At 38.4% G+C, this 26,914-nt stretch overlaps 1 protein-coding gene across 12 annotated transcripts in view; it reads left to right on the top strand.

Annotated features, from left to right (window-relative positions):
• Positions 1-1,286: 1,286 nt before the first annotated feature.
• Positions 1,287-26,914, top strand: part of RYR2 (ryanodine receptor 2) — a 361,102-nt gene continuing 335,474 nt past the window's right edge. For 8 of the 12 annotated variants that reach the window (XM_040698257.2, XM_040698256.2, XM_040698261.2 and 5 more), the window contains exons 1-2: positions 1,287-1,470; positions 14,253-14,309. In XM_040698257.2, coding sequence (XP_040554191.1) covers positions 1,423-1,470; positions 14,253-14,309 — 105 coding nt within the window. In that variant the 5' untranslated portion in view covers positions 1,287-1,422. The remainder of the gene's footprint in view (positions 1,471-14,252; positions 14,310-26,914) is intronic. The other 4 variants (XM_046939481.1, XM_046939480.1, XM_025149037.3 and 1 more) reach the window with 2 other exon arrangements.

The raw sequence follows: 26,914 nt of genomic DNA, 5'->3' as shown, positions 1-26,914 counted from the left end.
CCTTGTTCTGTGGCTGAAACAAGAACTGGATCCTGTAAAATGATGTGAACTGACCTTTACATTCATATGAAAAAAAAAAAAAAACAACACAAAAAACCACTTGCAAATTGTTGTCTGAAACTGACTTATTCTGTAAGTGGGATAAAGTGCAATCAAAGTATTATTTGTTCAGTGCACCTTCTTGAAACATGGTTCAGACTCATGGTTTCAAGATTCAGACTCAAGACTTTTCTCTTAGCAGGAGTTTGTTTCAAGAAACATCTTTCAACCTTTATTACTTGGAGGAAGGGAAATTTAAGAGGTTTGAGTAATGTGACAATATGAAAAGTACTTTCTTAACTATTTTATCTTACTTAGAAAAAAATATTTTTTCACCAGGAATAAGTTTGAGAGGTAAAAATCTCTTGGAGCCAATGAAAACAGAAAATTATAAAGGAACTGATTAAGCTATCAACTCTGGAGTTCATCTGTAGAACCTCTGATTCTGTTCTACAGGCCTTGTGGGTCATGGCTGCATTTGCATTTGCCAGTCTGTCAGAAGAACTGTTTATCCACAGCTGCCAAGATCTCTACAGAAATTTCAGTATTACTTTTCCACAATGCCTTAAAGCACCGTGAAATTAAAGACAGCCAGTATGGCTTCTCAGAAATCTCTTGGCTACTACCGTGCCTTCTGTTTATCAAAATTACTGTGATTCCATTATGCTTCCTGGTTATGGTTCTGCAAAAGCCTTCTGCAGACACGCACCCTTCAGACACATCACTGTCAATGATATGATGTTCATTTTACTATTTTCTAAGCTTCTCCCCTGTCCTCACCTCATGACCGTTGCACCACATGAGCAAAGCTTCTCTGCTGGCATTTACTTCAGAGCACTACTGATGCTGGAAGTCTCGCGGCTCTTGTGGGCTGCCGAACTCCTCTCTCTGTTGGAGGCCTGGTTTCCACACCAGCAGGAATACAGTGTGGACCTCGCAAACGCTCACTAGAGATGAGCACACATTTACGCTGGTGACCCTCTGTTGCACCCACGGCAAAACACGCTAGCCGCCCTTCGACTAACGGCGATTCATTGACCCTGCGTTAACCACACTCTCACGTTCAGAGGCCGACGCCCGGCGAAGCCGCGCCGTGCACGCGTAGCTCCGCGGAGCAGCCAGCAAGGGGCGCTGTGCGGCGGGCTCGGCGCGCGGAGGGAGCGGGCTGCGGATCACCTGCAGCAGCGGGGGGGCCGGGAGCTCCGCCCCCCTCCCCGCGGTTAATCGCATCCCCCTCCGCCCGTAGCGGGCACTGGCGGCGCGGCGGCGGGCAGAGCTGTCCACCTGCGGCAGGCGCGCGGGCATCCGCAGCCCGCTCGCTCCCAGCCGCAGAGCGGTGCGGCCGTGAGCAGCGGTCCGGGAGAAGCAGAGAGAGGGGGAGCCATGGCCGAGGGGGGCGAAGGCGAGGACGAGATTCAGTTCCTGCGAACTGTAAGTGCCGCGCCGGCGTGGGGCAGGGGCTCGCGGGGTGAGGGCGGCTGAGGGCGATGCCCTGAGGAGGACCGAGGGGGAACGTCGCGTGCACAGGCGGGGAGGCGAGGGAGCAGCGGGGGGTGCCCCGCCGGGGCTTTGCTCTCCGCTGAGCAGCCTTTGCCCCCGGCCGGCGGGCGTGGGTGAGGGGGGGGCGAGCAACCGCTAGCTCCGCTTAACGGGGCTGGGAGGAGAGGGTGACGGTGCGGAGGCGGTGGTGCGGGGGCACGCGGGAGGGGGAGGCGCGTGCTGGGCGCCCCCGCCGCCTCCGCGAGTATCTGAGCGCGGCTCCCGCCCGCCGCTGTGCTCGCGTACTGCGGATACTCACCAGGCTGCGCTCCCGGCTTAGGGGGCTGCGACCGCGCTCCTTCTGCAACGGCAGTGTTGAACAAATCGCCTCTCCCCTCGCGCCTCCTCACCCCAGCAAGGCGCCCACTAACTTGCAGGCGCTCTTCTCGCTGAGCACGGACTAACACAGCTCTTCTTTCTTGGTGTGAGCATCCTCAGTGCAAAGCACGTAAAGGCGCTAGAGCATTTCTTCTTTGAGTTTAGTTAATTTGTCTGGAGCGCTGCGCTTCTTGCTTTTTCTGGATTATTTTACTTCATGCAATGCTTTGTTTACCTTTTGGGCCATCTCCCAAGTGCTGTTTGTAGCTGCAGTCCTAGTAAGTTTTGGAGACGGGTGTATTTGAACGGTGCAGTACACAAACCCAGCCACAGTTCTAGGAAAAATTGCTGAGGTATCCGTTAGGTAGAGAAAGAGATACTGAAATGGTGTGGTAAGGCTTATTTTCCTTTTTTTAGTGCCGTCCAACGTAAGAAATGTTAATGACTGATGTGTAGCAACAAAACGTATTTAATGAGGATGGGAAAGCAAATTGCACAGCCTGTGCGAAGCAATTCACGTGCCATTTGCAGCATTATGGAGCTTAGATCTTAATCTTCTTGTGTTTTTTTTTCTTCCAACCAGAAGCCGGAAAGTAACAGACATACATCCCGTTGTAATTATAACAGTTATTATTTTTGTTTCGAGTTCTTGGAAACTGTGGTTATATGGGGAGGGATAAGGCTGTTATGCAACACTGGCATGAAAATTGTCAACTTTTTTTTCCTCTTGCCATCATTCGATTCCTATTGTACTGTTGTGTAACACCTGAAGGCAAACCAGAAAATACTTTGTTGAAAGAAAATGTGTCAAATCAATATATAAGTTTTATCGTTTGTCCTCTTACTGGAAAATGCTTTTGAAATACTTGTGCCTTCACAGACAGGCTTACTGCAGGTCTGTGTGTTAGGCTTAGCTCATGCAAGTGCTGTTATCTGAATACTTAATAGGGAAAGCGAAGCTGTGGACACGATAATGCTGCCGTGCACATTCAGAGTAGTGCCGAACTATAGCACCTGACAGCAGCAGCATGTTATGTAAAACAGCACTCCTGATAAAGTGCATCAGGCTTAATGGAATTCTGGCCAATGCAGCCTTAGACCATGCTTAAAAAATCTGTAGAATGTTGTACTGATGGAAAATGACCTTGAATGCGATAAACTGAGGCGCAGGGGAATTCATGTAGTGAAATAATGAAAGACCTGAGAAATGGCCTTTTCACGTGAAGTTTTTGAACCTCCTTTCTGTAGTTATATGCAAGTAATAATTTTTAACTTCTCTTTTCCTTGTGCTTTCATGAAGTTATGATCATGGCTTGGAAAAGTCAATTGCCTTAAGATGTAATCTCAGTGTTTCGGTTCTTCTGTCCTTAAAGTTTGGTTTAGTACTCTCTAGAGCTGTTGGATACATATGGCTTTGTGAATGGCATGGATAGAAAGCACTGCAAATTAAATGTTACCTGAGAATTGCCTCAGTTTCTCCTCTTATTTGTTTATTTTTGAAAAAGTAACTGGGGGCAGATGGATTCATCAGTGGTTTGGTAGTTAAAGTAGAAGACATCAAAGAACACCTTATGCCAGCAAAAAAGCTTTCTGTGCAATGAATACCTTAATCATGACATCTGTAGGCCTGCTACTTATAAATAGTGTTCTTTGAATTTTCTTCTTTTGATAGGCCTGAATAAAATTTCTGAAAATACGGGTTCTCTTTCTGACACTTCAAAATGTCTGTAATATCCTTAATTTTCTCTGGAGTTTAAATACAATTTGTCATTTGTAATATTTCAAGAGAAATGTGAGGCTTTCTTCAATAAAAAGATTCCTTTCATTGTAGCTAGCTATTAAACTGAATTGGTATTTGCCATCTATGTGTTGATTTATACTTATGTGTGTGTTTACATCTATGTAAATATAAGTAAAACTTAGGTTTTCAGATATTCCTGCTTTGCCTAATGATTCCTCTTCTTTTGGTGCTCTTATCTTATTATTTTAATGAGGTGGCATCATGCAGTTCCTCCTGCAAATTTGCTGCTAGGGCGCTTTATGTTTCTCTTAGGAACAAATTGAGTTTGACACGTCACTTCTGGAAAGTGAATGTAACTTGTTAATGCTCTGGACTTCTGGAAGCATCAGTCCTTACATTGGCCGAGATGACTTCAGATAGACTCAACTATCCTTAAGGAAGTCTTGTGTAGTCATGTGAATTACATGCTTTGCCACTGACAGTAGTCTCCTTCAGTAGCTGAGGTAGCTTTACATTACATGTATCCCCTTTAAGGCTTGAACATATGTTACTGTGACTTCCCCCACCACAGGCATGTGTGCTGTGTAAGGGGAGTGAAGTGGAGCAAGTATCATGACTTTGCTTGTATTAGTCTGGGGGATGGCTACTTCCCTGTGCAGGATTTTTTTTTTTTTTAATATTAGAAAGGAGAATGGTGTGTCCACAATAGATTTTAACTGTTTAATGTTCAAGAATGTAAACAATTTGTAATTATCATGGAAGTGACCTGTTTGTTTTCTTTCTTCACTTGCTTAAAGTTAAAATTATTCAGAGTTCCATGAAGGAACATAATGTGTTTTTGCTAAAGTGCAAGGGCTCCTTCCATAATATGTATGTGCAAGGAATGTGTTTTCTTTTTTTTTTTCTTCTTTCAGTGCAGCGCCTCTATAAGGGAAGGCCTTTGAAGGGGGAATATAAACCAAGGATGGAGTTAAACCAGTTGCATTGTTCCTACAAAACACTGCTTAGGAGTATCTTGTACATTGGTTAAAGGTTTCCTGAGTTTTGGAAGCTATTTTGCACCTAGGAGTGATGAGAAATGTTGCAACATAGTATCATCAGCTATTAGAGCTTCCTGATGGCAGCATGTATGGTTTTCTGGAGCTGTGGAATTTCTCGCATTAAAGACAAGTGTTCTTCTTGATGTTTATGGTGGGGAGGTAGCATCAAGGCACGTTGAAGTGAGGCTGGCAGGGTTACGGTCTTCTTCACTGTCACTACTGGAATACAGATGTTCTCCCCCGTGCTCTGTGCTGCTGCTTTCTTTTCTTTTTTCCCCTCAACCCTCATTTGTTTAATAGTTTCTCTTGCGAATGTATTTTGTGCTGCCTTATCTACCACACAGACTTAATTGTTTTGAGTGTGACTGTCAGAGGGAAGTGTGAAGGTACTTTCTAACACTGGAAATGTACTTTTAAATTAAATGTTATTTAGGTTTGATGTGGAAAAGATTTGATTAACTTAGTGCTGGGATGTAGTACTTTGGATAATAAAAGAATAGAGTTCATGGCAGAGAATTACTCTTCACTTAGAATTGAAGAATGTGGTTTAAATGTGATCACAGTTGAAGGAGTTCTGTGATTCCAGAATCACTTCTGTTGTAAGTGTTCTTTGTTATAAACAGCATTTAAACAAGGAATGTCGCTCCAAATCTGATTAAAAATCATATGCTTAGCCCACCACGGATGAAGATATTGTGGAGCTACAGAACAAAGAAGGAACCTGGGCAAAGAAGATACTAAAGTTATTGTAAAATAATAAATAATATAAGAATTGTTACGTACGTCAGCAATGAGTTTTCCTTTTTTTTTTCCTTTTTTTCTTTCCTTGGTGCTTTTCATACACTGCTCATCTTTAAAGGATATATATCATAATATATAATAGGTTCTGGTGACTGCAGTCATCGAATATACAAACACAGCTGACAGCATACACGGAGGAGAATGCTGAAAACAACCTTGCATATTAGGAACAATTCTAGAAGGAGATAGCATTAAAAAACACGTTGGCTACCCTTTGTTTATATTAATAAGCCATCCCTGTAACTATCAGTACGTGACTTGCAAGGATTCACCAGGGACTGGCACAAGAGACCACTGTTTAACAGCTCATGTGAGGAATGGCGTGCCTGCAATTGCAGCATCTGTACCTTCCTCTCTGAGGCACTGCACTGCAGTATGGATACTGAATATGATCTCAAATTCTATTTTGGAATTGAGCTGGACAGACAGTAGTGAATGTGTTTTAGCTAGGTTATCTACTCCATTCTTACTTGGGAATTGTGTGAATATTTTACATCCAAATATTCTAATGCCAAAACTGTTAGACAAGCATTTTATATTAGGATACTATTACTGGATGAAATCAGTTGTTTTACCTGCATACTGTCTTCTCCAGTGTTCTGCATCTGGAGATCACCTGTATCAGATATGTGAGAAAGAGGTTAAAGAAGCTCTGTGGTGAGCAGTTGGCCCACCAGACAGAGAAGTTTCTTGCTAGCCCTGTGAGTTGTTTGACTTCTATTTTGATGCACAGAGAGCTTCTCTCGCTTTCAGTGTCTGAAGATGCGTTGATAAATGCTGCTGCTTAGCATTGTGAAGGTCTGAGGGAAAAGCTATCCCAGGAACTTAAGCTGTGGAAAGGCTGTAAAGACAGAATTCCAGTATGAACATTGGTTAACTTCTGACTGTAGATTTAACACATCTCAAGACCTACATCTGCCTTTGACTTCTTTATTTTAGTGCTACAGGCCTTTTTTTAAAGGTGGTTTTCCTGCTATATAGTTGTATGGGAAGTGATCAGGATGACTCTAATTAAGGAAAGCGCACCAGTTTTTATGCAAAGGTGAAGCATTTTAGGTGAGGCTGGATGTGGCTCTGGGCAGCCTGGTCTAGTGGCTGGTGACCCTGCCCATGCCAGAGGGGTTGAAACTACGTGATCTTTGAGGTCCTTTTCAACCCAGGCCATTCTGTGATAAGGATGTGTTAAAGTCTTTCTCTATCAACTTAATAATAATAATAATAATAAAATATATATATATAAAATATAGTTATATATTATATATACGCGCACGTGTGTGTGTATATATGAAAGAGGGCTGCATCCAGAAAGTACATTGAAAATCAGGGATCTTTTCCTACTGCTTTTCTTTAAACCTAGGGATGCTTTGTATTAAAACAAACGTTGTTTTTTCCTCTTAACTCTACACAAATGTATGTTCCAATTTATTAAATTGGAAGAAAATAAAATTAAACTTGGCTATATGTAGACAGCAAAAGAGAGGTTAAAAACTGTGTATATGTAGGCACTGAGTTTTCCTGTACTTCCTGATTTAAAAACTCACGGACATAAATTTGTTCAGTGATATTTGATGTCATGGTGCTAGTACATAAATGATAATCTTGGTTGAGCTGGTAAATGGACACAGTGTAAATGGGTTAATGAAAGAGGTTTTAATTTTTCTTAGCATTATGTGATTTGATTTGTGAGGTCAGCAGTACTCTTTCTGTATTGTCTAAATATTTTTTTTTGTTAATCTGTGTTGAGAATTAGTTGTCTGTTTAGTAACAAATCATTACTTGGAAATGCTGTAAAGAAGCCTTAGAGTTCTCTGCTTAGTAGTATAAATGTACGTTTGCTGCCATATGTTTGTTATATGTTGATTTGCTTAAATAAATTGGCCAAATGAACAAAATATTCTTATAGCACTACTTTTTCTTTTTAAACATAACAAAATAACATTTTTCTTTGGTTTGGTTTGTGATTGATCTAATGGTTGCCATGGGTTAATGAAGTGTTCTAGGTCTTACAACTCAGATCCCTGCTGAAGGCAGAACTGTTGCCTTAATAGAACAAGGTTTTCATCTCCAGACCTGGCCTGCAGGCAGACTGATCAGAAGTGTGTGTGTGTGTGTTAGTTGTTACAATGTAAATGCAGATTTGCTTCTGAAAATTATGAAACTCTGGGAGGATTCAGTCTTTAGTTGGAATTGCTCCTAGCTATGACATTGTTAAGAGATTTTCTTTGTATCTTATCTGACGAATCTTTTAGTTCAGCACATCTGGGAAATTAAGCTCCATGAATATTTGGAGATGACTGTTCCTTTCATGATACTAAGGAGAATAAAATTATAGCAGTTCCTGTTTGTATTTTGCATTGGTGAGGGGCTTATTCTTTTATATATAATCAACCAGAATTTTGCTATTGACTGCAAGGGGACAGTTCCTTAAAAGAGTAAGTTGTCATGACGTATTATCACTAGGGGTAAATGAATAATGATTTCTCGTTAATAGGATTCTAGGCTTCATTTCTGAATGGAAGCAGAACTTTCCTCACAAAGAATACATCTCTTAAGTGGGAGTTATTACTGGAGTATTCTAAAACTTCTAGGTGCTGAGCTCTGGCTCGACTGAACTACTTGGTTTGAATTTTGTGTTGGAGCATTGAGTGTAGTTGAATAGAAGCAATAATTACTTAAGTAGATAATCCAGGCACTCTGTTTGCTGAGTGCCTCCAGAGGAGGGCTGCAGAGATGGCTGGACATCTGAAGCATCTTCCTTACAAAGACAAGCTGAGGCAGCTGGGCTTCTTCAGCCTGAAGAAGAGGAGGCTGCAGGAGACTCACTACAGTCCTCCAGCGCTTAAAGGGAGCTTATGAAAAAGAAAGAGAGCAACTTTTTATGCAGCCTGATTGTAATAGGACAAAGGGGAATGGTTTTAGGCTAAAACAAAGCAGATGTAGGTTAGATGTTAGGAGAAAATCCTGTACTCAGAAGGTGGTGAGGCATTAGTGCAGGTTGCCTGGAGAAGTTGTGGATGCCCCATCCCTGGAGTTGCTCAAGGCTGGGTTGGATGTGGCCCTGGGCAGCCTCAGCTGGTGGGTGGCAGCTCTGTGCAGGGCAGTGGGGTTGGAGCCAGTTAATCTCTAAGGTCCCTTCCAAAGTAATGTATTCTATGATTCCAATAATATGTGCGTCATGTCCTGCCCATGCAGGATGGGGTGGCCAGATTCAGAAATCCATTTGGTTAGAATAAGGTAAAATGACACTCAGGATCCAAACACAACTGTCAATTTTAATGAGAATCTCTGCTCTGCACTTACCTTAAAATTATTGGCAGTCTTACAATTGTATCTGTTTAAGCTGCGTGGCTAAGTTTAGTGATTCTATGAAGAGTCAAAATAAGCCTTGCATTACTTAACAACTTCACAAGCAAAAAAGAAAAGGGGAGGGGGAGTGGATAGAGAAAGAGACAGACGAAGAGATCACCGTTCTGGTTTCCAGCTCTCATCCAGCCAATGGAGGGATCCTTGGTCTGTGAGAGTGTGTATCCAGAAGTTTTGAAGTCTTGAAGTCTCTTCCAAGCTTCTCCAGGGGGTACTTTTATGCCTGCTAGATTTACAGGGTTTGTTGTCAAGAAGTCTGCAGTTAACAACTCCACTTCTACAAGGGAGTTTTGATCAGAGCAAGGCCGCCCATCCCTGCACAGCTCCCTTCTCCATATTTTCAGCATTTAGCCTCTTGTCACAGTGATGGTCTTACAATTGTTTGGGACAATTCCAGGCATACCACAGATAAAATGTTTTACTTAGGTCTGCCACAGTGTATTACATAGCTCTCTGTTTCATTTGGACTATTTTTTCCTTTGTTTGTATGGATTTGCATTTATATCATGAATTCTTTAAGTGATAGTATTATTCCCACGTATCATATAATTGTTTGAATTGAAAAGGACTGTTAAAAGTCACATAGTCTCGACTCTCATGCAATTAGAATCATAGAATCACCAAGGTCGGAAAAGACCCACAGGATCACCCAGTCCAGCCATCCATCCATTAACAGGGATACCTACAGATAGATCACGTTGCTCAGAGCCCTATCCAGCCTGACCTTGAATGTCCGCAAGGATGGGGTATCCACTACCTCACTGGGCAACTAGTTAAAGTGCATCCTCACCCTTATTGTGAAATCCTTCTTCCTTATATCCAGTCTGTATCTCCCCTCTTTTAGTTTGAAGCCATTTTCCCCTTGTCCTGTCACAACAGACCCTCCTAAAGACCGAAGCAGGAATAAGCAGATAATGATATTCTTGAATAACAAGAATTTCAACCAACCAACTTCAAACTAGTAAAGTGACTGGAGAAGCAAAAGCAGGGCAGATTTTTAGTCCTTCTGTCTTTTCTGTGCTTTTTCTTGTTTAGAATAAGAAGATTTATTTCTTTGTTGTCATTGCAACAAATAGTACAACTTAAGGTTAACCGCTGTTTGCAACATCAGTACAGAAAAGGTCACTTTAGGTGTCTGACAAAAGTTGGTAGAAGCTCACACCTGCTTATACAGCACCATAGCTTTATGTTGTGATTACTTTTTAATAAGCCAGAATTTTGTTAACTTGCTGTGTACTTACCTAGAAAGTCTTGCTTTCTTTTCTTTTCCTTCCCTTAATAAAGATGGTGTTACTTGTCAGATTATTTAAACTCTTCAGACATATTGTTTCTTTTACTGCCCGATAATCTGTTATTTGGCTATAAATTAGAACAAATGTATGTTTGAGGCATATAGTGGAAACCTTGCTTAGCTTCTTAGAATTACTTAAAAATGTTAATGTCTATGTGTCTACTGTTTGGAAAGTGAAAAATATGACAGGATGTCATAACAAAGTGTATTAACTTATTTGTCAATTGCAATTTTTGTTTAAATGTAACGCTCCAATGCTCAACTTTTCAGAAATGTGTTTAATGTAACTGCTACTGTGTAAGTTTCTATAGCTTTTTTTAAGATGGGAACAGTTGTTCAATTTTGTGAGATAACTTAATGTATGTCATAAGAATTCCTGCCTTACTTATAATTAGACTGTTTGAAGAGAATAGGAAATATAGCAGGTTACCTACCTAGTAATAAAATAGTCATCCTAGGGAGACTGTGGCAAAAGTCGTTGGGAAGCCATTCCATACGATGTGTAAATTCATAGATACAAGACTAACACTTTAGTGCAGAACAGTGGCCTTTTTTCCTTTCATATTCTGAACACAGCAGGACTGCAGAAAATGAATTACAAGGTCATTATATTTTGTGAGGATTGTTCTGTGAGTTTTCCTAAGGATTGTGGGAAAATGAAGTTGTATTAGTGGAATTGAGCTGGAAAGTCTGTCTCTGCCCCATTTCTTCCTGCCAAGCCACGCGCATCCAGAAAAAAGAGCCTGGGTCTTGTGTGGAATGCATTCTTTGAATGTATAAAAGGAAGAAGAGGGAAATCTCTCTCGTTACTGAATATACCACACAATGGTCTATATGAACAACCTTCATTCCTGTCGTGGCAAGTGCAAGTTCTTATACAGAAATTTAGATGGAGTGAAGAAAACTTGGAGAGTTTGCAAAGCAAGCCTAAATAATGGATGGTGGATCTGCTTCAGTCTCTTTTAACTACTAGATTAACTAATTTACTGATAACTCGATCCTCACTCTACATGAGGAATGTAGCTGAAACACTGAAAAATCACTTATGGTATGTTTATTTTCTAGTTATAGAGTGGGATCTTCTTGTTAGTAGTAGTAGAGATGTGTTGAGTGTGAGCTAGATGCTAAGCCTCTCCATATGGGCACGTGGTCTTCATCCCAGTGCAGTCCTTGGTAAACAGCTCAGTTCCATTGGCAGTAATGGCCAACTAAATACCTACAAAGATGGATAAGAAACCTTGAGCCCTGCAACAGTCATGAGAATATATTGGGGTTCCAATGCTGAAGGTTAGGTTGAAAATAGACATTATTCACATGACTTCCCTCTTCTTTTCTTTAACTATGTTTCCACATGTTTTTAGAGTAGACTTTGCAACTCTAGTGCATAAAAGGTAATGTGTGTGTGCAGTTGTCTTGGGAACAACAGTGAGATAGAATATACGCTCCCTTTTTCAACAGAAAAGTAGAAACCAAACTTCACAATATCTAACACTGGGAAATTATCCCTAAGAACGAAGTGGATATAGGAAAACCTTTCCCTTTCCTCTGTTACTACAAGTAACATAATAGCACTTAAAGGAAGACTAATCCAAATTTTCAGCAGTTAAGTACTTGTATTAAATAAGTCTCAGCTGGGGCAGAAAAAAAATTGTGGAAAGCAAAGACGTGTTTTGTGGTTTGACTAATGTATACTAGTCAATCCAGCAGAAAGCCAAAGGACCCTCAGTATGGCATTTATGTAGACAAGAAATGATTCGTTCATTAAGAGCTATGATAGGAGATGTGGATGAACACATTTAACTCTGCTAGTGAAGGAAAGAGTGAAGATCAAAGTGTGCCAATAACATTTAAGATTTTTTTGGGAGTCAAATATGTTGATTAACATTCCTGAAATGGGATTTTCAGAGGGGATAAAAAGTATCTAGCAGTGCTATCCCAGATCTAAGCATGGTGCTGGGATATTAAGGTTAAAGAAGGAAAAGAGTTGTCTTTATTAATGTGTACGTATTGGTATGGTCTGACTAATTTCTTTTAGTCTTTGAATTATGTAGTACAATCCTTCCAAAAAGCTTGTGAGCAATTTAGTATTAATTAATTAATCTGCATTTAGTAGCTGCAGAAAGGTGATAGCTATGTGGGTGAAACCTGAAAACTCCTCAAATGCCCTAAGTATTCCATTATTATTAACTGAATTCTATGTAGCAAACTTCTGAAATAATGATTTGCATACTAAAATGTTTTTGAGTAAGTCCTGGCATGATGGTTTGATTGCTTGTTCTGGTTTGTCAGTCCTTACTGGCTCTTTAATCACACTTAAAATGTCAAATGAAGGGAACACTTATTTTTAATACTGGTACTTTAATGGAAGAAGAATCTTAAAGCTTAGAAGAAGAAAGAGTTGCCAAACAAGTAATAAGTAAAGGACTGAGCTGACCAGGGCACTTGTAAAAATGTTCTGTAAATTTTGGTTTTAACATGAGAAGGTTTCTGCAGTCCTTTGGAAGATATGCTCTTGTATTTTAGATGGTTCCAAAATATTTCATGAAATATTGTTATGCCTTTAAGTCCACATCAAATTTGTTAGCCATATCTCATACTGTACTTATTCTGTATGTTACATGCTATCTGCAGGTTCAGTTGCATTTGTTTTTCTTCAAACATGCAACATCTGAAGAATTTTTTTTTTTTCAGTCTTGCTCATTCTTCCATTTTACTGCCAGAAGTACTGAGCCCTCTGTGTTTTGGATTTGATTGCTCTTCCTCGTATGAAGTTTGACACAGCTTCAACCTGTCTGTAGCAGAAATTGCTATTGTTTTTAGTCATGAATTTAAGCATTCGATCAAGCTGGTAGAAAAATGTTTTCCTGAAGGCAACTCTTAATTTTTTTTCTTGGGGTTATCCTCTTGAGAGTTATACCTTGCAGTCTGGCTTTTCTCCAGAGTAAAATATATGTTTATGTATAGAAACTGTATTTTAATTTCAAATTTAGAAACAAGTAGAAACTTTCTTCCTCATGGAGGAGAAATATGAGAAATTACATTGTAAGAATTACTTTCCTGTTTGCTGAAGGGAGGTATCTTTTTCTAGGGGAAACATGTGGCTCAATTAAAAAAAAAAATAAAACACTATACATGTATTTTTAATAACTGAAGAAATTACACCTCTTTATTGACTACAACTAGCTAAGAATCGAGGTTTCTTGTTTTCTGTTTTCATCCCTAATTAAGGAATCTTCATAGCTATGTGAATCATAGTCTGGCTTGGATTGGAAGGGACGTTAAATGTCATGTAGTTCTGATCTTCCTGCAGTGGTCGTGATTTATTGATAACAGTTATATGAATGTAGCTTGATAACCAATTATATAACTATTAGATGAATGTGTTAGGCTGCAATATTGATGTATTTTATTGATGATGTTCCAGGTATCTCTTTTCTGATTGCCAGAAGTAATGTATAGCTTTCTTCTTTAAATTTATTCTGTGTTTCCTAGTTCAATTTTAGCTTATAGTGTAGATGTCTGCTGCAATTGCTGATTTTCTTCTCGAGTACTCCTTCAAATCTATCAGCAAAGCAGAATTAGCCATTAACTGTTCTATCTCTATTTTTATTTTGCTCTGTTCTGCAGTTTGTTTATTTTTTTACTTGAAAGTTACAAAGTTAAGAGCATCAATGATTATTCTTCCCTTCCAAGCCAATTTGTTTCAGGGGTTGCCCTCAGACTGGCTTCAAGGAATCATGTACTTGGCACAGTGGTATATTCTGACTCTGAGAAAATGGCTAAGTGAGAGAAGCAATATCAGTTTCCCTAAAGCTCTAACCCTGTAGAGTCATTCAATTGATATGTAATGTGAGAAATGCTCAGTCTTTAGAACTTGATGGGAGAGATTTTTTTCCATGCATGGCACTTGCACTTCTGCTTACAGAGGAAGGCCTTGCTTCAGCTTTTGGTTTACTAACAGAATAAACTAACATGGGACAGAACACACGTTCGCTGAAGGCATATATTCACTTGGATAGCAAACTGTGGGTGTATGAGAGCTAACAAAATTACGTCTTTATGTATTGTGTGATTTCATATTGATGAGTGAGGTTTTCATAATGATTTATGTCTGTTACAGAATTACAGTTTGACAATTGGAACCACATCTAGAGCTTGGGAAGCACACTTTGTTGTAGTAAGTTCTTATTCAAAAGTTATGGCTTGCTATTAGAAGTTATACCCTAGTCATTCATTTTATTGGGAGGGGCAGTGAAATAAGAAGTTCTGAGAGTTGAAATTGGTTTGTAGCAGCATTGTATACATTTAAATAATCAGCTGAAGCAAATGCTTATATTCCTTACAGATTTTCTACCCATTCTTTGATGTTTCCCATTTTCTGTGCCTAAGGAATAAGTCATTTAAATGAAATAAATACATAAACCAAGCAGGTTGGTATAACAGGTTGTTAAGGGCTATTTCATTAGCAAAAGGGCAGAAGAAAATATTACGGTACGAATTTATTTTTTGGCCAGATGCCTAAAAATAAATGCTGCTTTACTAAGTCTGCCTCAAATAAAAATGTGACTGTATTACCTATTACTAAAATTCTACTACAATCATAAGGTAAAATAATTGATTTCAACATTTAGCAGAATAATACATTCTGTATAGATTAAACATTTTATGAACCAATTTGCTTGCTCAAAATTTCAAGGGGGACTATATGGCTGTGTATATGTTTCTTTAAGTCTGTTTCTGTTCTCACTGATGTTCTCACTGGTCTTTACCAATGACCTGGGTAAGGGATAGAATGGACTCTCAGCAAGTTTGTTGATAATATGAAGCTGGGAGGAATGGCTGACACGACAGGAGGCTGTGCTGTTATTCAGTGAGTCCTGGACAGGCTGGAGAGTTGGGCAGAAGGGAACATGATGTGGTTCATCAAGAGCAGGTTTGGAGTCCTGCACCTAGGGAGGAATAACCACATGCATCAGTACAGGTTAGGGGCTGATCTGCTGGAAAGAAGGACAGTGGGTTGGCCATAAGCCAGCTGTGTGCCCTTGTGTCCAAGAAGGCCACTGGTATCTTGAGGTTAATCCTTCCCTTCTGCTCTGCTCTGTCAAGGCCACATCTGGAGTACTGTGTTCAGTTCTGGGCTCCTCAGTTTAAAAACAAATACAGAGAAGTTCTGGTGAGAGACCAGAGGAGAGCCACAGAAATGATGAGGTGCCTGGAGCATCTTTACCAGGAAAGGCTGGGAAACTTGGGACTGTTTGGCCTGGAGAAGGCTAAGAGGGGATCTTGTCAGTGCTTATAAATATTTAATGCATGGGAGTCAAGTGGATTGGGCCACTCTCAGTGGTTCCCAGAGACAAAACAAGGGGCAGTGGGTACAAGCTGGAACATAGAAAGCTTTGTACAAACACAAGGAAAAACTTCTTCGCTTTGAGGGGTACAGAGCACTGGATCAAGCTGCCCAGAGAGACTGAGGACTCTCCTTCTCTGGAGGTATTCAGAACCCATCTGGATGTGTTACTGTGCCATCTACTGTAGGCAATCTGCTGACTAGGTGATTTCCGAGGTCCCTTCCAACCCCAATGGTTCTGTGATTCTGTGATGTCAAACTTCTTCTAGACTTTAATCAGAGCTGTATTACAAGCAAGTAAAATTGTGTACTGCTGGAATAAATGGCTTTGAATGCACATCCTTCTCTATGCTCTTTATTTGCAGTTTTAAACACAATTGTATTTATGTAACAAAAGTGTGTGGCCTGGTTTTTCTACAATTAGTTTTATGGTGTATATACCTTGCTAAATATCCTTTGAATTATTCACATCTAAATTTTTGTAAACTGTTCCAACTTTGCCATGCAGGCAGTCTTGTCCAATTCAACAAAGGCAGTAATCTGTCATGTTCCTCTTAGAGCCATGTAGCTTTCTTCTCTTACTTTGCAAATCTTACTGAAAACTTCATTAATAAGCTAAATATTATTCTTGTGAAGTAGTGTCTTTAATTAGTGTTAGCAATGCACTTTTACTTTGTACAGCATAATTCTTGTTATGTCATCTGTGGAACACAAAGTCAGCTCTAATTTGGATTTGTTGTTATGCATACTGTTTAATTTATTCAGGAAGTCATATATGCTACAGCAGAATACTGCTTTTTAGGTGCTTAATACATCTAAAATACTTTTCTTATCCACTTGTTTTATTCTTCCAGTCTCATATCATTCTTTAGAACTTCTACTTTTCTTTTTCAATTAAAAAAAATACATTTTTTTCCTGGTCTGTATTATAAGATTGTAGACCAATCTTGTCTTGAAGCTTTTAATTTTAGGCGACTACAGTTTCTTTTGATTAGTTAATGAAGAAAGTTTCAATTACTCTTGGAAGTAAGCAATAATTTTGTAAGGCATTTTCTGGTAATGTTTATTTTCCATCATGTTCCACTGCTTGAAATAGGATGTGAGTTGTGTACATTTATTGAATTTTCCAGAAATAAAACGGAATCTTCTGTGCACATTTGTGTATGTTTTATCTACCTGTTGTTTTCCTGTTGTCTAGAGCTTTCTCTGTTACTGAAAACTGAGTATTTCAAATGATGTTTATGGTATGTTCTCATTGTAATGTTTAATTTTAATAATTAGTTTTATTATTAATCTAAAATATTGAGTAACATTTCCATTTTTATTTTCTTTAAGCTCTAAAATTAATTTGGAGCAGAGTAAATAGAAGAAAATAATGGATAGTGATATTTGCTTGGAAGTACGCATTATTTTTGTCTTTCTTCCATGTATCTTATTGCTAATTTATGACTGTTCTTGATCTTTTAGAGACTTACATATAACATCTTTATTTGTCTAAACTAAGCTATATTTGGAATCTAAACAAATTTTCAATCTTTCAATTGTTTAAAAATCACACCTCCCTTTATGAAGGAGTGAGCAATACACACCAGTGTTTTGTCTTCTAAAAGACACTGATAAGAAAAATTGAGTGTTCATAAACAAATCCTCATGGTTTTTTATGTTTGGATTTAGTGTTCTGTTAAGTAGAATAAGTGCTTATACTGAAGTTTTTTAATATCCTAAAAAGATCAGATTATTACAATAAACTTAGGGTAGTTTTATAGTTAAATATAGTTAAAAAGTGTTTCACACTTTTTTCTCTTGCTATGGATAAAGAATTATTTTGAAATATTTAAGTTTTTAACTCTTATTATAGAAGATATGGAAATTACTTTTATGCCTTGATTAATATTTGTTGTCTGAGATTCTTGTGACTTTTTTCTCTTTGTAGTTAACCTTTCTTTTCTTTGTGCAAGCAGTAGCAACACTTTGTCCTCTGAAATTGTTCTTTCTTTTTTTCCTCAAGGCAGAAAGCAACCTCTATTCTGTAATTAGTGCTTCTCGGTAAGGTAGTGCAGTGTAGAAAAATCATAAACATATTTTCTAAGACTGGAGACGTGTTGCTGGAAGCTGTAGTGGTATTTGCGCCAGAGAACAAAAAAGAATTATAGTGGATGTGGATACTTCTAATTTGGAAAGTAGCCCAGAACACCTATTCCTTCCACTCCTTATGAGGTGAGGGAAACTGTTGAAAAAGTTTTTTGTTACTGCTCTCCTGCTTGCAAGATAGAAAACAGAAAGATGAGAATCAGGCTATGCAGGTTTGGTGCTGACTTTGAGAAGAAATTTATTTTCTGTTGACTTTTCATTGCAATAGTGTGTACTTTCTCAGCAGTGAGAAAAAGCTGCCATTAAATGGTTTGGTCTATGGAAGGCAGTTCTCATTGTATATGACCTTTTTTTTTTGTCTGTTTTGTCTGGAAATTTGAACAGTTTACTGCACTGGTAACAGAAGATTCTAGGTTCATGTGTCTGATAGCTTTTTTTGCTGGATGTATAAGAGAATTCAAATGAGAAAGTGTAGGGCAGTCAGTAACATTCTCTAGGTTTTGACTGTGTAATTTCTGTTACTAATAAGTTCTTTTAACATCTGTAGTGGAAATGCTAAGTCACAGCCTGAACCAGTGATTGAGCACCTGGTGGGAAGGCAGGGCCAACCCAGGGGAGCTCAGGTGCATGCAGTTTAGCTGAGTGACCAGAAGGGGTGGAGCCAGGATCCACCTCTTCCCAGACCTCATTTAAGGGTTGGCAGTGGAGACAAGGGTATCTTCCTGGAGACCCTTGTGTACCTGAGGCCTTCTGAAGGTAAGTGGATTGCTTCCTTTGCTTCTGTACTCACAGCTGTTACTTTTCAGTAAATTCTCACTTTCTGCAGCCTGTGACCTTGCTGCTGTGCTGTTATTGCTGTGTTTTCCATCATGCTACAACATCTTCTTTAGCTATGATAACAGTTAGCTCTTACAAATGTTGTCAGCATGTATATATTCAGATTCAGTTGTTTGTGCTGGGGGTGGGATTTCTACGTGCTGTGTATTCTCAAAATACTTAGTAAGCAGAGGCAAAGAGAATAGAAAAAAAATGTGTTGTGATGAGGCTGTTGTTGTGGAATTTTAACAATTGCAAACAGGAATTTTTGTGGCTGAAATGTGCACAGAATCCATTGTCATTATTTCAAGTGTTGTCTCACTTAAGGGCAGGGATGTATCAAGTGAAAGTGTCACGGTAATCGAAGCATTACAGTGTTTTGCTCATGAACTGACTGGAGATTAAAAGAGGCTGCTGTTACAAGATTTAGAGATGATCCAGGGGACAAACAGAATATTATTAAAGATTAGCTGATAGAAGTAACTTCCCACCTGATTCATCAACATAACATCTGTGTACAGCTTTCTGTGTGGCATCCTTCTCTCCAGAGTTGTTTTAAAATACTTTTTTTTTCCTGTTGAAAAGGGGTTATTTTTTAGATTCTATGATATATATTTTTTAAGCATGTTAAATTACTAAGTTTGCTTAAGGGAACTATAAAACTGCTGAACTTCCTCTTGAAAGGCTTTCATGAACTGTGTTTTTTCTTTTTTTTTCATCGTTTTCCTCTTCAGACTTGGGGCATTAGAAATTCTGTTGCATTGTTCTGGTACATTTCAGTGCATTAGCTACACAGCTCAGCTGGCAAGGTTTTGTTGTTGGCAACCAGGCTATCCAGAGGAGATGAATCATCCAATTTTATATTCTTGGACTTCATAAGATCAAGAATGAAAAAGCGTGTGTACATATGTGTTTTCTCCTTGAAGACAATTGTAGAACAGCAGAAACTTTTTACAACTGTTTTTATTTCATATGAATATTTACTTTTAAAATTTTTATTTGTGTATTTTTTAAGCAACAGATGTTCTGATGTTTGTTACTCTTAGTTAACAAATCTATCAAGAGGATTCAGCACATGATCTAAGTATCTTTCTGACCAATAGCTCTGGTTTTGTTGGACTCTTGGTTGTGTGTATGAGTACAGGTAAAAGTACATGAATGTCTTTTCTTTTTTTCCCTCAGTGTTTTCCTTTGTTTAATGTCTATTGAAATAACTTAAACAATTAGGAGAGGTTCCAGAATGGATCTCACCTCTATACAGACTGGTGCCCTTTAATCTGGTAGGAGTTAAAATTGAGATAGATAGATATGAAAAATGTAGCTCTCCATGTAGCATCCATATTTCAATTCTGAAACGTGTTTTCTTCCTTAATCTATGGTCTTGAAATAAAGTAGTGGCAAAAGAATCTATGAAGGATATGAATTTTGGGATAGACTGTGAAGAAAAGAATTAATTACTGTGTGCCTCTTGAAGAACTGGATAAGATCATCTCGGTATGGCAGAGGGGATGAATGGACATTGTTGCTACTGAGACAAAACATATGTATTTTCAGTTATGAGAGGAAGGATTACAGCTCTTAGTTGCAAGAGGAACTGAGGGACAAAATCTATTAATATTGTTATTGATTGTTTATCTTACATAGTGCCCAAGGGCTCAGCTGAGGCTAGGGCCCCTCTGTGCTGCTGTACATGCGCAGTGAGTCACAATTCCTGCCTGAAAGCATGCAGACTCAAATAGATAAGATGGAGGAAAAGTGAGGTGAGATTAAGAGGCAAAGAACTGAAATAGTGGGTCCAGAGACACAGAGGATTTATTGGGAATTTATTCTGGACTCTGCAGACTGATGATGATTTAGGATATAGAAACGGTGAGAGCTGTGCCATTGAAGATGAGTACATGTAACATGGATATGATGTGAGAGCATATGCGATGTCAGTGCATAGATTCAAGGCCTAGCAGACAGAAGACTGGAGACAAAAAGGTGAATTTGCAACTTACTGGATGGTCTTTACCAGAAATATGCTAATTAAATTTTTTAAAAATTATATAACTGGAAGTTCCAAATGGTGAATGCATGGCTGATTTGAAAGCTACAGAGAAGTTAGAATTGCAACTGAATAAATATCAGAATCATCTGAGAATGTTTCCAAGGAGATATGAGTTGGCTTTGAAGGTAACTTTTAATTATAATATTGTTTTTTCTATGCAACTATAAAGGGCAATTTTTTGTGTTTATCGACTTTATTTTGTCATTCTGGATTTAAAAATGTATTAAAACAACATCAGTGATCATTAGGATTTTTATTTGTGCTTGAAAAATTGGATTATTTAACTGTTGTTGTAACTCTATTTTGTTAGCTTCTGGTCAAGGAGTCAAAGCACACTGCAATTTGTTATGACAGAATATGGCTATGCTTAGTCATGAAAACATATGCAATGAAAAAAACAGTATTTTAATGTTATCATAATTTAAACCTAGATTTCTGCTTCTAGAGTATAAACTAAGTTATGTAGTTAGGATGGGAGTACAGCAGCTGAGCTTCAATATAATCCTTATTGTAGGATTTCTTGGTTCAAATATGTGAAGTGGGGATAATTCATTCTTAGGAGCAGTTTATTCTGTTAGGAATGTGTGTTCTGTGGAAAGAGTGGGAATTCATTTTATTTTATTTTTTTTTTTGGAACATTAGAAAATGGAAGAGCAATGGGGGTATTTTTTGTAAAGCAGTGTTTGTAACTTGAAATTAGAGTAGGAAAAGCACTTGTGATGGTTTAATGCAGTGGAACTTGTTCTTTCTGCAAGCAAAAATTCTTAGTAATTTTTGCACTGATTAGGATTTTCCATTTTTGAATATGGTGAAATTGTACTTTTATAGCTGTATCTACTGTCTGTCTTTTCCAAATTAAGTTGATACGCAGATGGCATGTCAGGTGTTAGTAGGATGGAAGAAAAATAGAAGGATGAGATATTATTTAATAGTTATGGTTATGTCCCAGTGTGAACTGAGACTGGCGTTTTCCCTGGATTTAATGACTCACCTGAAATAAGAATGCATATCTGTACTGGTGAACACAAAAGGCAAATAGAAGCAAAGATAAGCAACCTGTAATGCACTGTTTCTAAAATGAGCAGAAATACCATATGAAGTTAGAATTTGAAGATTTAAGCAAAATGGGGATGTCACTCAGCATGAAGTACCAACTGTTTCCAACTTACTTAGTATGCAAGAGCATACTTATGGATGACTCACAGCTAAAATGCCTTATATAAGATTACCCAAGTATTTAGTTCACTTCAGGTGATGGAAAGATACCATAAAAATAGTAATAAAATCTGTATCTGGATGCTTTCCTTGATTTATGCAGTGTTTTTTTTTGTCAGACCCTCTATGATGTTCACACACAGGCTTTTATCCCCTCTATAGATTTAAGTCATACAAATAATGACTTACAAGGAATAGTTAAAAAGTTATGTGAAAATAGAGTTTATGATTTAATGTCACAAGTTCTCCTAGCCTGGGAATTAGAAATAGCAGGCTGAAGCAGTGTTTGTTGCATTAAAAGAAGGGCTCTACTGTGACTTCAACTCTTGCTAAAATAACGTGTTGCAAAAACCTGTTTACTTTCTATTTCACCCTTCGTCAGTGCTCTAGTCAAGTAAGCTAGACTTTTATCTTTAATTGCAGAGCTTTTATATGTTGTACCAATTTATTTACTATAGATTAGATAAAAATAATGGAAGTAATAACTGAAGACCAGGGGGTCCATTTAACTCAATACAGTATCTCCAGTAGTGTTCAATAACAAATAATGGGGAAAAAGAACGGAAGTACACTTTGTCTCTGCTATGTGCCATCAACCTGTAGTGATTTGTGACCCCAGCAATTAGACTCAGGAACGGTGACACTGAAATTGGTAGCAATATGAGCTCTGCAGCTGAAGTGGATGGTGCATGAAGAAGCGTTGCTCATTGTTTTGAAACTACCATGTACAGCTATTTTGAAGCTGTGGTGTTCAACAACAGATGATCCCCAGCTGTGGTACTGGAAAAGGCAGTGAATCATGACTGAAAGTATTACTGCATGTGTTTGTAACTACTGTAGTAATTTTTGTTCTATAGGCTCATGCAAAAGGTGAAATATTAAAAAAAAAATAAATCAGAAAATTTCAATTAAAAAACCAGAAGCTCCTCTTTTTGTTACCTAGCTGTACAACAGTGAAATTTTGTGAATAAAAAGGTTTTTTTTTTCCTAGTCCTTTTTTACTTCATGCGTTCCTTCTACGGTTTTACATTTTTTCCATTTACCTTTCCTCTGATTCTTGGTCTGCCCTTCTGTGGAAGAATTCACAATTGCAGGTTTCCTGGCTTTTTATAATCAGAAATCCAAACAGCTGCATCTGCATGTGACCAGCATTCTGGAGGCTATCTGACCCTTTTAGCAGTAGCAGTCCACTTATCTCGAGCTGTGGTTGTTAAGGAACTTTGGGGCATTAGAAATGCCGTCTAACGTGCTCGTGGTTTTCACCTGAAAGGAAATGATTGCTACTTGCTTATTGTGTTTTCATGTTGAAATCTCTTTTGTTGCGGATTCAGTGCAAAGCATTTTGATCTGTGCATCTCAGTGGGTGTTCATGTGGTTGGGCTGTGTGTGGTGAAGCCCACAGAAATATTGCTGTGAAGGGCACGGAGAGAGTAACTGCAGCCTTGCCCAGCTGGCTGCTGCTGCTGAGGCAGTAAGTCCAGCATCCATGGTGACAGGATGTGCTGGGTCCTTTTCAGCTGGAGGGAACTTATGGGGTAGGGGTGAGGAGCCTTGAGGAAAAGGATACAAAACTAGGTGCTGTTTTTTCTTTTCCTTTTTTTTTTTTTTGAGGCTTTGCTTTCTGACCTTCCGTTTGCTACTTCTTAATGTTGCTGCTTTTGTATATTTGAGAGCCTGATGGGGCTGTGCTGTGACAGAAGAAATCTAGCTGGAGTTGTGGTGCCCAACTTTTCTGGTGGAATGGTCTGGGAAGTTAATGTCCGTAATTATCTGGTCACAGTTGCGAAGTCTGCAGCCTGGCGGGCATACAGTGATGAATGTACTTACAGGCTGGCTATTCTCCAGAGAAGCAGAATCCCTTGACATTGCTGCTGTGAGAACTGGCAGGAGGTTCAACCCCTGGCCTTTGTGCATGTGTAGGTGAGCAGAGCAAATAAGGAGTAGGTGGCAGTTATGCAGTGCAGTGAGGGGAAGGGTGACTGTGGCACACCATGGCTAATGCTCTCTCTTTAATTAAGTTAGAGGGCAAACTTACAGTCTACACGTTTTATGGATAAGGCAGTAGAATTTCTTAAACATCCTTCCCCCCCCCTTTGGTAATGGTGCTTAGCAATTACTGACACCTTTTCTTTGAGTGCTGGAAAGTATCAACTAGTAAGTGCCAGTGTTCAAATAGTAAGTCTTAGAGGTAGAAAATACGTATTCCAACAATTGCGATTTGGAAACAATTGAAACAGTATGGGTGTTTTCAATTTTATTTTAATTGTAAAGAGCTAGTTTAACTGTAAGTGGATTTTATTTATCTGTGAAAGACTGATGGATTGGTTAATATTAAAAGTGGGTTGCTGGCTTGAAATTGACAGTAATAGAAAATAAGAATTCCAATAAAAACAAACAAAAATTAATAGTTGCTGCTTCTCCATATGCTTAAAATTAATTATGGTAACAAGCTCATTGCTTCTCAGACAAGTAGTCAAAGGCAGGCTCTTCCTGAAGCTCCCAGACTGAGGTTGGGAAGATGTTGAGATGAGGGGGATTTCCTTAAGCAGCAAACATACTAGTGTTGTAATTGCTACTCTTCACTTCCCAACCAGGCAACAGACGTGGTTTGTAACACCCCCTGCGAAGATTTAGAGAGGAGAGAAAACAGCTATTTCTGTTGGTAGCTGTGCACTGTGTGTGACAACATCTGTAAGTAGGTGGGTGTACTGTATGGAAACCCAGCAGCAAGCATCTTTGGGCTGCTGGTGTTCTGAAATGGAGGTCACCAATGCCTGGTTTTCTCTGGTAGCAGTTAATGCTTGCGAATCCTTAGGGACAGAATTAAAAAAAAAAATGCATAGTAAGTTAAAAAAAAAAAATACTGCTAATTTCAGCAGAGAATAAAGTAAGTTTTTTGGGTTCTTTCTGGTTGTGAATTTAATAAAGGTGTGTTTTTAATGTTTGACAATGTCCTTTTTCTTGTAGAAGATTGAAGATTAAATTATCCTAGAGTAACTCTATTCCATTCATAAAAGCAGTATCTACTGACAAGTACATAACTTTTTTTGTTGAAATTTAAGTACGAGGAAAAGCAAACATTATTTTTAATGGTTATAAGTATGGGGGGGAAGGAGGGGAGGAGAAGTGAATTTTGGTCTTGATGTCGAAATTGTCATTTTTGAGTTTTAAAAATGAGCAAATAAGGATAAAGATAATTTCTTGTGTGGCTTTTTTTTTTTTGGAGCCACTGGACTGCATGTTTGTTTTAAGTGGAACAACGTATGTATCCCTGAGGGATCACAAGTACCCTTTTTCTGGATGTACTCTGTGTCCTCAGACTAATAGGGACAACGATGTGTTTACATTACTGCTCCATTTAAAGAATAACTGAAGATAAGAAATAAATGCTTCATTCCCAAATGGTGTCTGCAATACTTAGAGGCTTGGCTAGTTTTCAAGAGGGTAGGCTTGAATTCAGAATGAAAGTGCTGCTGTTTTTGTGGAAAAAATAAGCTGTGTCACTTGATCAGGGACAAAATGGCTATTGAACAATGGGGATTTCAAGGAAATAGCTTTTAATAATAAAGGAAAAATATCATTTTTTACGTGAAACCCTGTCTGTAGCTTATTTGTGAAGTAAATGTAGTTCATATAGTGGGGTGAACCTAGCAATATGTGGGTTGTAATTCAGTCAGTCTTTGTCTGCTTGTGTAGAAACTTTCACTGGTTGCTTTTCTGCTCTGTTCTGCTGCTGGTGTATTTGCTCACTAGTTTATCTAGTGGAAACATCTCCCTTTGTATTCAGGGCCCCTTGTGTAATTTATTTATTTAATTTTCTTTGAAGAAGCCATGTATTGGTGGTGGTGGTTGTTGTCCTTTTTGGGCTGATGGGAAGATAATTCTAAGAACTGCCTGATAGTTAAGGCTCTTGCTGACTTCTGTTGAAGTGTTGAAGGTAGATATATTCTGCACTCCCTACATTGTGCGTGTTGTCTCTAGGTATGACTGCTTATGTCTCACTTCTGAAAATGTCATAGCACTTGTGTTTGAATGGTGTGACACATGGTGGATTTAGCTGTGGCTGCTGAGGCTTGATGAGTGGGACTTCGGTCCCACTTCCTGTGTAACTTCAAGCCGAGGTTTTGGATGGTGACTGGTGCTCACTGAGAGATCTTCCTATGTGTCTGAAGTCAAATGTTTGGTGACTGGAGATACAAGTTGTGCTTGTGAATTCATCATGCCAAATTCAGTAATGCATCGTTAAGCTAAGTCACCAATCTGAAACACCTCAACAGCTAATATTGTTATGAATTAGTATGTACCCTTGACAATACGTTCCAATGGCTAGTTACCCTCAGTTAAAAACACATGTATCCTTTTCCTCTTTAGCATTTTTCTCTGCTTCATCCTCCAGTGCTGTCTAATGACTAAAAGATAAATTGAGAGTGCATTCATAATTTAGCACAGTGGAAATGCTTACAGTCCTCCTGTCAGAATGACTACAGCCTAGTTCACCCCTTCCTCGGGTTTAATTTTCTTTGTATGCACAGCTGATTCTTTCCTGCACAGTGGTTTAAACATAGATTGCATTCAAATAGACTCAGTAATTTCCTATATCCTTTATTACTCAAACATCTCAGATGCTTTCAGTAAATATTTTCTACCTTGGGATTTTATTGTAGGAATAGTTTCTTCTTCATAACCATCCCTGCTTTTGATCTTCTAGTCTGTGTAGGATTTCTTTTCTGTAACTTTTTATTGGATCAATAGATTTTTTTCAGTTTCCTTAGATAATTCAGAAATGCTTTATTTCTGATTTCATGTATTTTTTTTTATTCTTAGGTAGGGATTACTGAAGCATTGTTTCAGTATTTTAGAAGCTTAATTAATGACAACTGTTTTAAATGCCAAATACGTTTTGACTTTTAGTGTGAATAATGCTGTATTTCTTATTTTGTTTTACTTCTCTTGGCTTGTTTACATTTTTGTTTACCTGGTTAAGAGTGAGTCGATTTATTCTTTATGCATTCCAGTAGAAATTTAGTAGGATAATGCTTTAAAAAAAAAAAGTTTAAAAGAAGTCATTCACTCTTTTCTGTGTAAATTATATAGATGTTTAAATATTCAGATACCCACAAAAACACAGCAGTTTGGGGGAAAATAAATATAGTAGTAATAAAAATATACATATTTATAAATATCTTGAAACTCCATCTGTGTATTTTTATTTTCTCCATTTCATTCACGTGCTTTTGCTCTGTACTGGCACAAACAAATCAAC

Source organism: Gallus gallus, chromosome 3 (assembly GCF_016699485.2).
Source record: "Gallus gallus isolate bGalGal1 chromosome 3, bGalGal1.mat.broiler.GRCg7b, whole genome shotgun sequence".
In the NCBI taxonomy this organism is placed as follows: Eukaryota; Metazoa; Chordata; class Aves; order Galliformes; family Phasianidae; genus Gallus; species Gallus gallus.
The sequence above is the reverse complement of the archived record's forward strand: the minus strand, read 5'-3'. Positions and strand labels throughout refer to the sequence as shown.